The 17,874-nt window shown below is 33.8% G+C and overlaps 1 protein-coding gene across 7 annotated transcripts in view; it reads left to right on the forward strand.

Moving 5' to 3' along the window:
- The window catches only part of FAR1 (fatty acyl-CoA reductase 1), a 105,029-nt gene that overhangs the window by 43,632 nt on the left and 43,523 nt on the right, over positions 1-17,874 (forward strand). For 2 of the 7 annotated variants that reach the window (XM_063094362.1, XM_063094365.1), the window contains exons 4-10: positions 1,383-1,558; positions 7,894-8,073; positions 10,449-10,626; positions 11,519-11,563; positions 11,690-11,817; positions 12,723-12,790; positions 14,412-14,583. In XM_063094362.1, the coding sequence (XP_062950432.1) occupies positions 1,383-1,558; positions 7,894-8,073; positions 10,449-10,626; positions 11,519-11,563; positions 11,690-11,817; positions 12,723-12,790; positions 14,412-14,583 (947 nt within the window). Of the gene's footprint in view, positions 1-1,382; positions 1,559-7,893; positions 8,074-10,448; positions 10,627-11,518; positions 11,564-11,689; positions 11,818-12,722; positions 12,791-14,411; positions 14,584-14,890; positions 15,063-17,874 lie in introns of all 7 variants that reach the window. The other 5 variants (XM_063094364.1, XM_063094366.1, XM_063094363.1 and 2 more) reach the window with 4 other exon arrangements.

Raw genomic sequence — 17,874 nt, forward strand, 5'->3', positions numbered from 1 at the left:
AGATATTTTTTTAGTGTGTTCCTGTGTTAGAACACATTAATATTCAAGTCACTAGCTAGCAGTAGTGGAGGGGAAGCTTGTTATAACTAAAGTCATTTAGGAAGATGAAAGTGAGCAATTGTGTATGTTATATAGACTTTCTTCCCAGGTTAAGACTACTGCTTAAACTGCAAGTATGGACTTTACACTTTTGTAATATATCAGTGATCTGGAGTAGCATCAGTTTTCCTCTATCAAATCTTGGATAAAAATTAAACTTGGCTCACAGTTGAAGGTGTCTTTACACTAGTAATCATCTTGTGATCTATATGATTGTCTAGCAAAACTTTTTCTTTTGGATATACTGAGGAATGTTGAATTTTCAGTTTGAATCCTTTAAATATGATATTTTCCAAGCTTGTCCAGTATCTAATCTGCATATTTGCTTACCAAATTTTTTTTCCCTTTTACATGTTTACTTCTTTTTTTTCCTTTTAAAAATATTTATTCTAAGACTTTAGGTAGACTATGAATCATGTTTTACAGTAATAAAACCAAAATAAAGTGATAAATTAAGGTCTAGATTTTAGAAATCTGAATGATCATTTTAAACATTGTACTGATATCTGTACAACCTAAGTCTCTTCTGATGGGTAATGTAATCTCATCAACCCAGACACGGACAGTTCAAATTCATTTCTGAAAACTACCAATTTTGTGTCCTTGGCAAATTACTTAATCTCTCTGGTTCTGAGATTCTTTATCTATAAAATGGGATAATAGTGTGAGCCTCTTAGGGTGTTTTCTGTACAGAGTAATAGCAATTAAGAATAGCAACTGTGTTAGTCCTTTTCTGTTGCTTATAACATAAATACCTGAAACTGGGTGATTTATAAAGAAAACAAAATTTATTGCTTACAGTTTCACAGGCTGGGAAGTCCAAAGTCCAGGGAACGTATTTGGTGAAGGCCTTGGTGGTGGCAACAGTGACCAAGAGGTCTCACATGGCAGAAAATGGTGGAGCAGAGAGAGACCAACCTCCTTATGTACTCTCCTTTTAAAGCCCTCAGAACCACACCCATGACCACCATTTTTAATCCATTTACTATGGCATGGTCCTACAATCTAATCACCTCCCCAAGGCCACACCTTTTAATTAATATAATGGGATTTCCCACCCTTCCAACAGTCACAGTGGGGGCCAAGTTTCTAATATATAAAACTTGGGGGGTGCAACTCAAGCTCCAATGAGTTTGGGGGGACATTCAATCTATTACAGCAACCTTAGGAATTGCATAGTTTAAGTTTTTAGAGTAGTCATTCTTGGTGGGAAGAAGAGGTGATAATGGTTTTAGCATGTGTAAAAATGCTATCCTAAAATATATTTTTTCCCCCGGTGATAGCTCTTTGACAGATTGAGAGATGAAAATCCAGATTTTAGAGAGAAAATTATAGCAATCAACAGTGAACTTACCCAACCAAAACTGGCTCTTAGTGAAGAAGATAAAGAGGTCATCATAGATTCTACCAATATTATATTCCACTGTGCAGCTACTGTAAGGTTTAATGAAAATTTAAGGTAAGTCCAGGTATTTATATAGTATTTGAATTTCAGCATAATTAAACGATCTAATTTTAACTCTCCATTTTAGTCAAAGTGATTTGAAACTGTTTGCCATAATGGTTAACTGTGGCTTTCAGTGTCCTACAGGGTGTTGAAGAATTTCCTTAAGTGTTTGTTTCTTCTTCCTGCAGTTCTTTCAGAAACCTATATCCCAGCACCCTTATTCTTCTACTCCACATCATATCCATCTGAAAATCAAACAAGATTAGGCTCAGGTTCAACAGAATAAGATATATTGGCTTATACATTTAAGTCACACCTTGCTTTTGTTTTAAAATTTTGGTTTGGTAGTTAGTGGCAGGGTGCATTGGACATAAGTTTAATTTAAAAAATAATTTAGATTTCCTTTAATATGCCTGTTTCAAGAAAAAAATAGCATTCTAATGTTCACTATTTTAAAAGAAATTCAACTAATATGCATTTCAAATAATGGTTCTTAATTTAGAGCATTCTTTTTATGGTATGTTCCAAAATTAAAAAAAAAAAATTTTATAATGTTAATCTAATTATATGGTCTTATGCCAATTAAAATGTTGTATACTTTTTTTTTGGTTTCAGAACTATTTGAAGGCCTTCTGTTTAAAATGTTTTTAAATTAAGTTCTGATTGCAAAGGATTTTGATAATATCCCCTATATTGTCTTTAATATAGAAGTATAAACCTTAATCAGCATTATGTAATGTGACAGTTCAATGCCAGAGCATTACAGTGTGTTTTGCCTGTTTTCTAGGTGAGGACACTGTAATAGTCCCTTACATTTCTGCAGTAGTGCTTTATAATTTTCAGGGTATTTTCTAATTCATTATTTTATTCCATACTGACCTTACCCACTGTAATATTATAGGCAGGTCCACTTGAGGAAGTTGATGCAACACTGTAATGGAAAGGGAATGAGTTTTGGAATTACATACCTTAGTTCTAATCTTGACTTTATTGTTTATTAACTGATGAGTTTGGGCAAGTTCTTAACCTCCTTGAGCCTCAGTTTCCTTATCTGTAAAATTGAGATAACATTCAAAAGGTTGGTTTGCCTATCCCCCACAGAGAATCTGAATCTATAGCAATTGCTTTATTTATTTACTTTTTAGTTCCTTCTATGCAGCCAACAGGTGAAATACTGTGCAGCCATTATGTGTTCATGATTCAGAAGAATGTTTACATTAAAACTATAGTATTACCTCATTTTCATAGAATGTGTGTATATGCGTATTTATAATACACATCTTTCTAATATTGCCAATAATTGTCTTTGAATGGTGTGATTACCGGTAGGTTTTCAGTCTTATCTCTATATCATTTTTTCCACTGTGAACATTTATTAATCTTCAAGTAAAGTTGTGTACAAATAACTTTTAAAAATTATATTTAGGGCAGTCTGGTTAGCTCACTTGGTTGGAGCTTGGTGCTGATAACACCAAGGTCAAGGGTTCGGACCCCCTTACCGGCCAGCCACCAAAAAAAAAAAAAAAAGATATTTTTATAAGCAACCCTCATAAGAAATCTTAAAGGAAAAAATACCCTCAAAAACTAATAAAATGCCTTTTTTTTAACACTTAAAATTTTTTCCTTGCATGTGTGTATTTTGCATATAGGTCTAACAGTTCATTTTTAACTGATATTTACAAGATTGTGAATGTGGTTCCTAATTTTTAGTTACTGTTTTATCTTTTCTAAAATTCATTAGTATGAAATGGTCATTCTAACAGGTATTTTTCTGCTGTAATGCTGGCATTCATTATTTTCTTCATAACGAAAAGAAAGAATTAACTCAGCCTTTTGAAGTTGGGTATGTTTTTAAGAAAAAAGTATATATAGATACTGGCTAATTTTGGTATAGTCCTCATTGACTTAAAGGGGGAAATTAGATTCTTTTAAAGGGGAAATTGATTTGTGAACAGGCAACATTAATGAGGGTGAATCTCATCAAAGTAACCTTTGCTAGGAGGACCAAAGTACAGTACTTTAAGGGAAACTTCTCTCTCCCCTTGGGATAAACAAGGGTACCACTGATGAAAAGGAAACCTTTTCATTATTCTTTCTTCTTTTACTAGAGATACCAAAGTAGAAGGGGTGGATACTCTATTATTCCTTTTTTCCTTATAAAGGCATGTATGTTCACTAACCTAACCCCAGTCATTACACTGAAATTACGTTTCTTTGAAGCAATTTCAATGGATGTTGACATCAAAGTGGTGATAGGACAACGTTAGATTTGGGCCAGACATTCTAAATTTCTGCAGGTAGGCATATAATAACTATTTACAAAACAGTTACTCTTTATAACCATTTGTTAAGTTAACCCACAAGTAAAAAAATGGCACAAAGCCTTTACTGCTGGTGGCAGCGGGCAGCGGGGAGGGGGGGGCGGTGCTGACAATACGACTCCAGATTGTATTACAGCATTAGGCCCAAAATTGTGGGGAAAAACCAATATAAATTACACACAAGATAAATTACAGAGTCCATGTAATCAAATAGAGGAGATTGGATATGCTTAAATAATTATAAAATAGAATAGAAAATAAGGAGGTACTAAAGAGCATGCATTAAGTGCCGTGATACCTGTGAGAAGGTAGAACTTATTTTCAGATATGGTAGTTCCTAAATCTTGAGATGGGAAAAAATAGATACCAAGATTAGGAATTGTAAAAAAGACATACTGACAAAAGGTGAAGGGAGAAGTTATATTGAGGATAATGAAGGGGGTTACTTAAGTAGTTGATCAGGGGGTTTGGTATTCCTTGGGTAATAAGGGAAGTGAAGGTAGGAAAGGGCCAATAGAGTTGAGAGTAAAGAAGTGCCCAGAAACTGCAGATCATGAGGAGGTAAAAAAAACAGGCTTAAGGGGAGAGATGAGTGGGCAGATGGTGTGGTTTGGGGAAAATTTATAATATGAAATTTCAGAAATGGAGCAATTCTGGGTGGTAAATATGAAAGTAGGTTTTCGGAAAAGAATGGAAGTGACAATGTTTAAAAAAGATCAAGAAACTGTCGAGTCTAAAGGCATTGATTCTCAAAGTTTAGAATGTATTGTAAATACATTTTGTAATAATATCTTTTGGATTTGGAATAATATCTCAGAATCCTCATTTTTAGCAAGAACCTTGGGTGTGATTTAGTTGCTGTTGGACCTTGTGTTCCACTTTTACGTTCACTTTGCTCAGAATCAGCTTTGGAGACATTTTTAAAATTAAAGATGCTTGGGTGTCTTACCCTAATAGTTATTCATTGGTCCTAAAACATCTGTGTCTGTATCTTCATTAAGGTTTTTAAAAAAAGTGGTCACAGTAGTGGTGAGATCTCACCTAGGCAGTATTTTCTCAGGGGTGGGGAGAATGTAAAAGAGATTGTGTCAGAATGGCCTGGGGGAACTTATTTAAGATATAGTTTCCCAGGCCTCATTTCAGATATTAAAGGTGTCTGAGGATGAGTTCCAGGAATCTATATTTTTAATAAGCTTCCAGGTGCATGTTCTGCCAAGGATGAGAGCTCTGGTCTTTAGAAGTGTTATCTATATAGATTCTGGAAGAACTCAGGATGTCTGTAGAAGACAGTTAAACAAGAAAATTTATCAGCAGTTCAGCTTGAGCTTTCTTGTCTTTCATTCCTTTTTTTTTTTTTTGGAAATAGTTTCTATGTCTACATTAGTGAAAGATCATAATTATAAAGATTTGTACCTTTTGTTTCCTCTCCTGAAGGCCTGTCTTATTTAAGATACGTTTTTAACTCCATATAACCAAAACGTAATGAGAACATTGTTTAGTACTAAATGCTTTCTGATCTAAGATGTCAGGTTCTCAGCCTGAAGTTCAGTGGAGTAGAAGTTGGATTGAGGTGAAATAGAATGAGGTTAACTAGCCTGGCAAAGATACTAAGAGTTACTTATGTGGGTACAAATAGCTTCAGATGTGGGCTGTCAGGTACAAATGCGGGAGGGGAAGGCAAGGTGCAGGAATGTTATTCTCAAATTATTATTCCTTATTTTCAGTGACCCAGAAACTTTGTCACCATCCTCAGGAACATGTAACAGAATATCCTTTTTGTGCTTTTTCCAAAACATTGCTCTCCCTACCCCCATTGTTTTGCAAATGCAAAAGAAAATAGCACATTCCCTTATAGTCTAGTGGACAGTATCGTCTCTGTAAAATGTCTTTCTTGGCTGGATTTCCATTTGAACAGATTTTTCCCCTCATTGAGACAAAGGAGATAAAAAGATACATCCATGATTTTAAGACCCCAGCCCCCAACTACTTTATTTAAAAATAAATTTCCTTTTAGTATGTTTTTATAGGGTCACAGATGGTATTAAATTAAAAGAAAAAATAAGGCATAGGAGGTTTTTTTCCCCCCTCTCATGAATGATTCGTTGTTCCTGGTGACCCAGAACTTGTTGTCCTGTCCTTAGAAACCTGTAAGAGAATATTCTCTGTATACTTTTCCCAAAACAGTATCCTCCCCATCCCCATTGTTTTGCAACTGTGATAGACATCAAAGCACTGCTTTATATAAGGTCAGGTGGACCAGATTCTATCCATGACACATCCTTGGCCTTTAAAACAATAGTTGGGTTTTTTTCTTCTTAAATACTGAAAATATAAGAATTTTGAAAAGTGCTCAAAACTATTTTTTAAAAAATTTCCTGTTAATCTATAGTTGAACATATGTTATTTTACGTAATTGTTAGCATAGACTTTCTAATTTTACTTTTTAAATTTAATATAGAAAGAACTTTCATATTTCCAATTTTTTGATAGTTATAATTTTAGTGATTTGATGATATTCCACTATGTTGATATATCACAGTTATTATATAATATTAGTATAACAAATTTAGGGGATTTTAATTTCTTTTTGTTTGAAAAATTAAGGTTAGAACAAGCTTTTCCCCTGAGTTAATTTCAATAGGTTAACTAGATTAATAAATACATCATTCCTATAATTCCTGGTACTTTGTCTTAGTTTTTTCAGATCACTTGTATCAGTTTATTGTGTCACCAGCAGTATATTACTTTGCCAGTTTATCACTGGCATTGAGTATTTCAACCTTTTCTTTCCTTTTTTTAAAAATTATTTTTTTGATTGGCAAAATTATATATATTTATTTTATACAACATGATGTTTTGAAATATGTATACATGTGGAATGGCTAAATTGAGCTAATTAAAATATGCATTACCTCACATACTTGTTTTTTATGGTGAAAACAGATTTTCGATAATACAATGCATCATTATTAACTATAGTCACTATGTTGTACAGTAGATCTATTGATCAATCTTTTATAAAAGAAAAACAAGCTATAAACAAAAGTTTAATAGAAAGCATAAACTACCCACCATCTCATTGCCTTAAGTAATAACTATTGACTGCCTGTTTTCGGGACTTTGTAAGGAATAATGCTGAATGCTTGCAAGCTATTTATTTCATTTAATTTTATACAAATCTTAGTAAATAGATTCCGTTATTGTTCCTGTGTACAGATGAGGAAACTGAGGCCTGAGTGCTCCTGTAACTTTACTCCTAGCTGATAGGTAGGCCAAGCCAGTATTTGAACCCTGGTCTTATTCTAGAGCCTTATGTTTCAAATCATAATGTTTCCATTTTTTTTGTATTATTCATACAGATTTTCTATGTTTTTATAGTCTTCATATAATTATTTTAATGGCTGTCTTTTGTTTTGATGAAATATTGACCTATTATATTCATAACACTTACTTGAGTTTTGTAAGGTAATCTTAAAAAGGTGTTTAGATTAATTGCTACAGAGAGGGAAATAAATTACTTGGTTATATGTTAATGTAATTTAATGTTTCTGAGTTTTCTTTGGTTGTTTCACCCTTATTGGTGACTCTATCTTAGCGTTTTAAAGTAACTTAACCATTCTAATTTTTTCTCCTTGTGGTATATCCACATCATGAAAGATTATACTTTTAAAGGTCAAGATTCAAAAGACGTCTAGCATGATTTAGAAATGTATGTAGAAAAGCTAAAGATTAAAATTATCTGTGTTTATTTCTGAGTAATTATAATTTTTTAATTTGTACTTTTGTTGTTTAAGTCCTACAATGAAGTTAATTTGTAATTAGAAAATTTCTTTTTAAATATAGTTGATAGAGTGAATGTACTTCATACTGAAGTAAAATACACAAAATCAGAGCTGAAGGATAAGTTCTAAACAAACAAAAATCTATCTCTGTCTCTCTTTCTACCTAATGAAGATAAGATTTTTTAAACAGGTGAAATAAATAACATAGCTTACCAATTTTTCATTGTCACTTTTTCTTTTGCAGAGATGCTGTTCAGTTAAATGTGATTGCTACACGACAGCTTATTCTCCTTGCACAACAAATGAAGAATCTGGAAGTGTTCATGCATGTATCAACAGCATATGCCTACTGCAATCGAAAGCATATTGATGAAGTAGTCTATCCGCCCCCTGTGGATCCCAAGAAGCTGATTGATTCTTTAGAGTAAGCTTGTTTGAAATTTATGTATATTTGCTTTGATCCCAAAACTTTGGATCCAAGTCTATCTATTTATCTCTCTTCCTGTCTTACTCTTTCCATACACATGTACATATACACGTGCGTATGTTTGTCTCTTCCGTTATTCAACACATTATTTGTGTATCTGCTATGGTCTTTCATTGCATAGATTTATATCTAAATTACTGTTGGTGAAGTCAGTGTGGGCCTTTCACTTTTTTTTTTTTTTTTTTTTTTAAAAGATGACCGGTAAGGGGATCTTAACTCTTGGCTTGGTGTTGTCAGCGCCACTCTCAGCCAGCGAGCAAACTGGCCATCACTGTACAGGATCCGAACCCATGGCCTTTGTGTTATCAGCACCACACTCTCCAAGTGAGCCAAGGGCCGGCCCCTAGGGGCTTTCACTTTTGACTAGGTGTAATGGTTGGAGGAAGGCCTCTGAACACTCATCCATGATATTATGGGCTCTGTTTTTCAGGGAATCAATCCTAGCAACCAAGAAGTATCTGTGGAGACCAATAACTGTCTAATAGCCAGGTTCTAATTTATTAAAGGATCCGCCCCTCCTTACCCCCCCGCCCCAATGGAATATATCTATAGAAGAGCCTTTAATTATTAGGGAATCAGGAGTCATAGTCCTTTAATTCATACTGCTAGTGTTATTGTTTGTCATCTTTCTGGAGGATTGGGATCTTTTCAGCAATTATTAAATGAAAATATTTGTATTTGATGAATAGGGATTAAGTGAAGTATGCATAAACCATCGCCCAATTCTCATTTGCTTCAGCCTATGCTTTCTCATCAAACAAACAAGGTTCAGAGCACAAAGAAGAAAAAGAGGGGTCTTTTTTTCTTTGTAGACTGTAATTATAGTAACATTCCAGAATCCATCATATCTTCACATATTTGTTAATCGTTATATAGTATCTCTATGGGCTTTTTCCTCCTTTGTTCTTCTGTTTCCTCTGAGACTCCTTTCTTCCCAGAGATTCTGTCTACTTTTGACTCCTTAGTTACCATCTCCTGCTTTCTCCTAAAATAAACACACAAGTCCTTTCCTTTAAGGCTTTACTGTTTTAATCATTAAGAGGAAACAGACTGTAAGAAAATGAACAAATATGGGAGGTTACCATTTTTATGGTAATTACCTGATTTTTTATTTTCTGACTCATTTCTTATATGGCCACAAATATCTACTTTATTTTCCTTCCAAGTCAATAAATATGTGTTTAATATCTTTGGGAAAAATTGAGTGTGGAAGTTAATGAAGCGTTTACTTTTTCTCTTAGTAGCATTGATATATATAAACACCTAAGGAACTGAGAAAGAGCTTTTAACCTAATTCTGTATCTCCTTTTCTTGCTTACAAAGAAGTCTCACTAACAGATAATCTTAGGATAACTCATGGATTTGTTCTGTAAACTCACATCATTGTAAGGCTTATCAGCAAAAGTATCTCCTCAGTTTAGGCAGTTCTTTTTTTCCATTTATCATGTGTCTTCCATTTTTCAAAACTCATCCTTACAATGGAATTTTTCTTGAGTTGAGTAGTGGTTTCCCTTCAGTTTCCCTTAGTATATCACCCACCTTTTACAGATGATTATCGTAGATTATTTCTTCAAAGACACTGAGAGAGTCAGAGGAATTTTGTGACTTTATAATAGGTTGGTAATTGAATTTTTATACTATGGTACAATTTATTTCTTTTGTCTGTCCTATTATTTGTTAGTGAGAGCATACAATTTGCAGTGCTTTACTTAAATATGTATATTACTAGACCTTTTATACTAATTATAAATATACGTTAATTGCAATTGTGTATAATTAACATGTTATTCTGTGAGATGGTTATTTACAGATGTGTAATTCCTAATCTGAAACCATTGGGGTGAGATATATTTTGGAATTTATTTGAACTTTAGAAAGGAAATATAATTTATGTACTATGTAATACGAAATAACTTCACTGTGATCTGGGATAGCATCCCTGATGAAACACATATGAAATATACGAATATTTAAACTAAGAGGTATTTAAAAAGGCCATAAATCAGTTCAGGTCAGGTTTTGCTATCTACCATATGATTTTTATCTGTCATATGATTTGCTACTATATGATTTATGAAAGAATTGTTGGTTTTCAGACCTCTTTGGATGTAGAAATTGCAGATAAGGGATTGTTTACCTGTAGTTGATGTTTAATGACAATAAGACTGACTTCCATTTTTTTAGTAAAAGTTATTGTCAAATCATTTCAGAGCAACAGATATGTTTGAATGTGCAAAGTTCAGTTTAGTGGTTCTTCATTTTAAAGTAAAACATCTGGCAATATTTTTGTATGCAATTTTTTTGTCTACCAGGTGGATGGATGATGGCCTAGTAAATGACATCACACCAAAATTAATAGGAGACAGACCGAATACATACATATACACAAAAGCATTGGCAGAATATGTTGTACAACAAGAAGGAGCAAAGCTAAATGTGGCAATTGTAAGGCCATCAATTGTTGGTGCCAGTTGGAAGGAACCTTTTCCAGTAAGTTGTTCGAAATATTTATATATAATTGGAGTTGAGAATTTTAAGTCATAGAAAGAGTTGGCGGTGGTTTGATTTAAGAGCAGGTATTATTTACTGAACATGGCAAAGCTATTTTATTGGTGCTTTTATTTCTTATGTGATACTGGTGTGTAGAAATGCAGATCCAACATTTAAAACATTCTCATTGAGAATTACATCAAAAGCTATGACATTATCTCAAGTCAAAAGAGACCGTAATTTCATTTGCTTTTTAGTACCAAAAAGAGGTAGGCCCTCCAAGGGGTAGATGCCTTCTATATAGATCACATAGCTAAGGAAAAGTGTAAGAGATTCTTTCATAACTTGCTGTAAAAAAATTTAAAAAACACGGGGTATTATGGTATTTGTGAATCTCTGGAATACGAAAAAGCAGAGATATAAACCAGTAGATAAATGATTTAGGAAAAACCTTGGTCTGTATAATGGTAGTGAGAGGACCTCTTTCATTGCTTTGACAACTATTTTATTTTCCTCTGTTTTGTTCAGTAATTTTGAGGAGGATTTACCATTTCCCTCTAATCTCAGGATGCTGTATTAGTAAACAGCATAAAATCAAACTTGAACAGGCTCAAGTTAGCAAAAATATTTGACAGTGTAAACTCCTTTTTATATAATTCTCTTTGCAGAGAGTTAGTGGAAGATTAGGTAACCCCTTAAAAATGTTTTTGCTTAGTCATTTGTGATCCAGAGGAAGACTGCTTCTATCTGAGACTGGTAGAAACATTCTGTCATAAATCTAGTCTATTTTTTATAGATCACTACCTAGTATTTGGGATTGTAGATTTCAAATAATAAATCTCTAGTTTCATAACATTTCTAAGCTCCCCCCTTTTTTGATTTTTGGAATTAGGGATGGATTGATAACTTTAATGGACCAAGTGGTCTCTTTATTGCGGTAAGTAAACCTTTTGATTTATTTAATATTCTATACATTTTTCTGTTTCTATATATCTTTATATATGTATATATGTATACACTATGGCTTATATATCTTAAGGTGTTGTTTTTAATTTCAACAAAGGCAGGGAAAGGAATTCTTCGAACAATGCGTGCCTCCAACAATGCCCTTGCAGATCTTGTTCCTGTAGATGTAGTTGTCAACACGAGTCTTGCAGCAGCCTGGTATTCCGGAGTTAATAGGTATATGAGGTGACAATGTTGTTTATTAAATCTATAGTAACTGAGAAGGGAAAACAGGGCTACTGACAAATGTTAATTAATCCTTTAGTTCTGATATGGCCATACCAATATATAGGTAATATCACTGTCAAGTGCAAGAGGTGGTATATCACAGGCAATAGCAAGTGGTCCCATCAGTAGTAATGAAGAATTAATATTAATTCTGGTGTACCATCTACAGGATGGACAGGTTCATTAGGGATTAAAAATGAGAACAAAAATGTTCTCCCTAAGGATGATTTTTTAATCCAGACCAAACCTTGGTGTATACTTGCCATATACAAAGCTAAAATTCACAGAGAATGGTTTACATATATCAAACACTAGAGCAGCTTTAATCAACTCATGAGCATCTTTTTTTAAAAGGTAATAGCAGTATTTCCAGGTAATACCTAAACTTGAAGCTTTCCGTTAACTTTTTTTCCCCAACCAATAAACTGCCCTTATTCTTTGAAGTCAGTATTTTATTTTCTTAAAAAGGAGGGATATGACTATATTGTTTCTGACAAAAGAGAACCTAGTCTATTTTTTCAACTAGAGCTTCTGAAAATGAGAAGTAGACAGGAAGAGCTGAGATTGATGTTGTTTTACCTTATGTTTAAAAATAGACATTCCAAGTAATGCAAGGAAGAAAAATATGAAATGAAAAATATCTGTATTTTTTTATAAATAATTTTTTTGGTAGAGGAGGGAGAAAGAGTAGTTTATTTCATTCAAACATAAAAATTTAATCCTTTAAGGATAATTTTTAAAAATAATCATTATAGAAAAGATAGCCATCATCTTCTTGTCTTCCTGCTTCAATATTATGTAAGATTTAGATTGGATAAATTTGGCCTCTTTTTGTTTCATTGCTTTCATCTTTGTCTTTGCAGACCAAGAAACATCATGGTGTATAATTGCACAACAGGCAGCACTAATCCTTTCCACTGGGGTGAAGTTGGTATGAGTTTACCTGTGTTTTTGAATGTTAGAATAAATCTTAACTTAAAGTGTTCACTGAGGTTTTAATGTTAGAATACACATGAGGCATTAAGGCCACTGAGTTGCCAATTTGTTCTTATTTTAACTGCTGTGTTAGTAGTAATATCTACCAATACTACTTTGTGGTCCTTAGTAATGTTTCACTGATTTCAAAATGTTCTTCTGTATATTGCCACCCACCCCAACCTTGCCTGACCCTTGCTGTCTTTCTGCTGCCATCTGCAGCAACCCTTATAGAAACCTATAGCATGAGAACAGTGCCTTTTTTCTTCCTCCTGAGCACTCTCAGTCTTGATGTTGCCTCTCCATGGGCAGTATCACTTTCAACTATAAGAGTTTTTATATCAAGTGGTCCCCATTGTAATAAATGAAGGAGTTAGAAAGTAGGATACATTTTGGTAGAAAAAAAAAAATTTTTTTTTGGCTGCTGGCCAGTACAGGGATCCAAACCCTTGACCTTGGTGTTACAACACTGAGCTCCAACCAACTGAGCTGACCAGCCATCCCAGAATATTTTTTATTAACCTGTATTAGTTTATTTAAATTCACAGATTCAAGCAGGTAGTGTGTATATGTTACTAGTTCTAAAACAGGAATTGTAAAACTTAAAGCCTATTGAAATTGAAACATTTTTAAATTGTTAGTTGTTGATTTCAAATTTAAAGTAGAATATATTTATGGCATTGATTTAGTAATAGGTCTTACATAAATAGTAATATTTATGGCATTGATTTAGTAATTTTATTTCTAACTGAGTAGTTTTTGTTAGCCCTGCATAACAATTTTGATTTTAAAATAAGTCTTCCATGACATTTGTCCTAGGGTTTATCTCTGGCATTTTAATTTCAATTTAAGGATTGACCATTAGAACATATAAGAAAAAAAAATCTAGAGTGATTTTAATTTTTTGATAATTATTTTAAGTTGTATTCTTTTAAGAATATTTACACACTTTAAATGAGTTAGGTTTTTTATAATTTTTCATTGTGTTGTACAGTTTAGTGAAAAGTCAAATTCAGTATTATTTTTTAGTGAATATGTCAATATACATTTCTATTAAAGTATTAACATAGATCATACTAGATTTGATTGTGTTGACATTGCATAACCTGATTTTACAGCAGAAGTTAATTTTGGGTTGTATTAAGATTTTTGATGTACATTGATTTGAGCAATTTAAGCAAAGGGTGATGATTTCCTTTTCTTTTTTAAGTAAGTACAGTAATAAGAATCTGGAAAGAGGAACAGAAAGAAAGAAGCTATCGTGACAGGTGAAATATAGGAAGTTCCACTGTAAACTGACATAGGTAAAACATTAAAAGGATTTGAAGTGAATTTTAGCAAAAATTCATTCATCTAATTAAAATTCATAACTAGTGGCAGTTTTAAAACCACTTGAGTTCAGCAGTCTAATACCCATATTCTCTTAGCTACTATAGAGGGTGGAAAAGCTTGTTTTTTAAATGAACGAACTCTGACATCTTGGTAAAATATTTTGCATTGTAAAAACATGATTTTTTTTTTTCAAAACTTCATTACATGGTTATTATCAAAGCTGTTACACAACTTTTCTTCCTCAGAATACCATGTAATTTCCACTTTCAAGAGGAATCCTCTCGAACAGGCCTTCAGACGGCCCAATGTAAATCTAACCTCCAATCACCTTTTATATCATTACTGGATTGCTGTAAGCCATAAGGCCCCAGCATTCCTGTATGATATCTACCTCAGGATGACTGGAAGAAGCCCAAGGTAATGGTGACTAGCTCTGTCTTATCTGTTCCTCTGACTGTTAAACAACCCATGCTTACACTAAAATGCATATTAACTCTGTATTTGTTTATGCTTATGATAAGGCTTAATGGCCTTTTGTGAATGAGAAGACTCTTGAATTTAAGACTTTGTCAGAAAAGCAAAGGTAGTGTTGTAAGTCACTCTAATTTGTTCTAAAGTTTGGATGATAAGTTATTGTCATGTGTTGAATTCTAGGTCTAACTTTAGGTATTTTTCTGAATAACAAATAATATTCAAAATGCTTTGACGCTTATTTTTCCTGCAGGATATTATCTAAATCATTCCTTCAAGATGAATCCTTTAAACCAAGTATTAAGGCGCCCCAATATTAAGTTGTATTCCAACAACCTATTGCTTCATTATTGGAAGGGTGTCAGACATACAGTACCTGCATTATTGCTCGATCTTGCACTCAGGTTGACAGGTCAGGAACCGTGGTAAGAAGAATAGCAGTAAATACACTATTTATTGGTAAGGTGGTGGAAGCTTGCTGGAGAGACGAAGAGTCGCTAGCATGAGTTGCCTTTAGAATTACTAACCTGATTAATCACAATCACAATCAGGATGCTAGGACATTTCTTAGAAATTGGGGATATTTGGGGAGACTAACTGTGGATCTCATCTTATTTAGTCGATCCTCCAGAATCCCATAATATAGGAAATGTCTTATGTCAAGGTTGTCATTGTTATTATAAGCTGAAATTGAGCCGTTTTCCTCTCCCCCTTAAAAACTAGGGGTGAGGTTTTACAGGGGATTAAGGATAAGATGTTTTGCTTTAAGTGGATGGTGAAGTTTTATGTGAAAAATATAGGATGTTTCTAGAAAATTAATTACTTGAAATTAATTAATTAGCTGCCCATTCAGCTTATAATATGGTAATCACAGTTTTTGACTAATTATCCAGATTGAGAATGGGATAGTTTTTAAAAAAAAGTTAATAACAAATGGAAAACTTTCTATTTTCTTATAGCTGTTATAGTCTTTCTTCTTTTTTTTGTGTGTGTCCATTGAAACTCCACATACTTAAAGTTCTCCTACTGTCTGTACAACACAATTGCAGTGAAATGTACTATTAAGAAGAATTTGTTTTAACTACATTGGTATTACAGTGGAGCCTTTGATTGGAGAGTTTAGGATTTAAGTTTTTATGTATATAGATGCTGGTTCCAGAGCTTCCATCAGCTGCTCAAAAAATAAAAGTGAGGTATTTTCCAGTTATAGTGTATCAGGATCTGAGTTATTTAAAAATTGGGGATTTTCTGTGGTTTCACTTGTCCATGATGTTCCTAACCCTGTGTGTTAACCAATTGAAATATGTGAGAGGTGTTGAACAACTTTAGAACAGATAAAGAAATATTTTCAACTTTTTCTAGAATGATCTGCAAAATGCAGTATTTTCCATTGGTGGCATTCTTTTATGGCCAAAAAGCAAGCGTAAATTTATGAATGATGGCAATGCATGCTTTCTCTATATTAATAAAGTTGTTCAATTTAGGACAGAAAAGTCAAAATTAGGTCAAAAAAGGAAAACAGGTTAAATATATCACAATGCCTTACAAAGGGACAGGGGGCTTAGTAAACTTAAAAATAATGAGTGAAGGGCCGGCCCGTGGCTCACTTGGGAGAGTGTGGTGCTGAGAACACCAAAGCCGCGGGTTCGGATCCCATATAGGGATGGCCGGTTAGCTCACTGGGTGAGCCAAGTCAAGGGTTAAGATCCCCTTACCGGTCATCTTTAAAAAAAAAAAAAAAAAAAAGAATGAAGAGCCAGAGTTTACTAAATGATTCAGAGTAGATGTTGCTGCATAACAAAGCACCTCAAACTTAGTAGCTTAAAACAGTAATGGCCATTATATTATTTCTTTCAATTTATTCTCTTCAGGCTCCGGAATTTGGGTAGGAATCAGCTGAGTGGTTTTGGTTTGGGATCTTTCATATGGTTGAGGTGAGATGGAGCTGAAAAAGCTGGATGGGGCCGGGCAGTGAGCAGCTAGGGGCCAGGTGTCACTGCTTCTTTCTGTCCTGTCAGGATCTCTTCATATAGGCTCTTTGATTAGCGGTAGCCTTAGGGAAATTTGCCTTCTTACATGACAGCTGAAGGCTTCAAGGGGGAAGAATTTCAGCAAGATGGAAGCAACATTACTCTTTTTGACCCACCTGTGGAAGGAAGTCAAACAGCATCACTGTTGGCTCATATTTTTCATCACAAGTGAGTCACAAATCCTCCTAGATTTAAGGAAAGGGGATTTAGGGAATGGTCAAGATCATGTTGTAAACAAGTGAGATGCCCTTAAAAAGTTAGAAGTCCAGTGCAGGGGTTGACAAACTTTTCTTGTAAAAGGCCGTATAGTAAATATTTTAGGCTTTGCAAGCCATATGGTTTCTGTTTTCCTCAACTCTGCTGTTAAAGAATGAAAGCAGCCATACACAATATGTAAATGAAAGAGTGTGACTGTATTCCAATAAAACTTTATTTACAAAAACTGGTGGCAGGCTGGATTTGGTTTGCTGACCTTTGAAATAGGCCTATTTTTGGTACTGTCTCTGTTCCTTTATATGTAAACTGGCATGATTGCTTTAAAAATTGTGTGGGTTTCTGGCGTGTCTGTTTTAAACCAATCCAATCCATTAGATCACAGCCTTACCCCACAGATCTCTGAAACAAGCCCTTCTCTATCTTGGGTTCTCTATAAGTTTGCTTTGGTGCAACACAGTTATATCTTAGAGCTTTGCCTTTAAACAATGTCTTTAAGATCTGGAGAGGAATCTTTTGTCTCCTTTTGTCTGTCTGAAAGGTTCTAAGGTCTTAAAGAATCTTACAATCTTACATCCTTACCCTGGATTTGATCTATACTCAGAAACTGTTTCTTAAAGAATTCCTGGCTGGCATTTTACATTTTCTCCGAATTTCACTCAAGCAAATAGTTAATTTTTTAAGATCATCTTTGTCCTTTTTTTGGAAATCTTGGCTAGTTCATCAAGTTTATTAGGTACAGTTTCTATCTTCCATGTTACCACAGGTTACAGTTTTGTTTTTTCTTCTAGTTTCGAACAATATTTTCCTCACTTTAAACCCTTATCAACACCTTTCTCAAAGCCCTTGAAAGCTTCACTAACATTCTTTTTCTGGTCCTTTCAGGTTTCACTAAAGATTGCCTCAAGGATCTCACAGATTTTGTCTATCACCTGATTCTAAAGCCAGTACCACATATTTTAGGTTTTCATTATGGTAGCCCCTTATTCCAGTG

Source organism: Cynocephalus volans, chromosome 4 (assembly GCF_027409185.1).
Source record: "Cynocephalus volans isolate mCynVol1 chromosome 4, mCynVol1.pri, whole genome shotgun sequence".
Classification (NCBI taxonomy): Eukaryota; Metazoa; Chordata; class Mammalia; order Dermoptera; family Cynocephalidae; genus Cynocephalus; species Cynocephalus volans.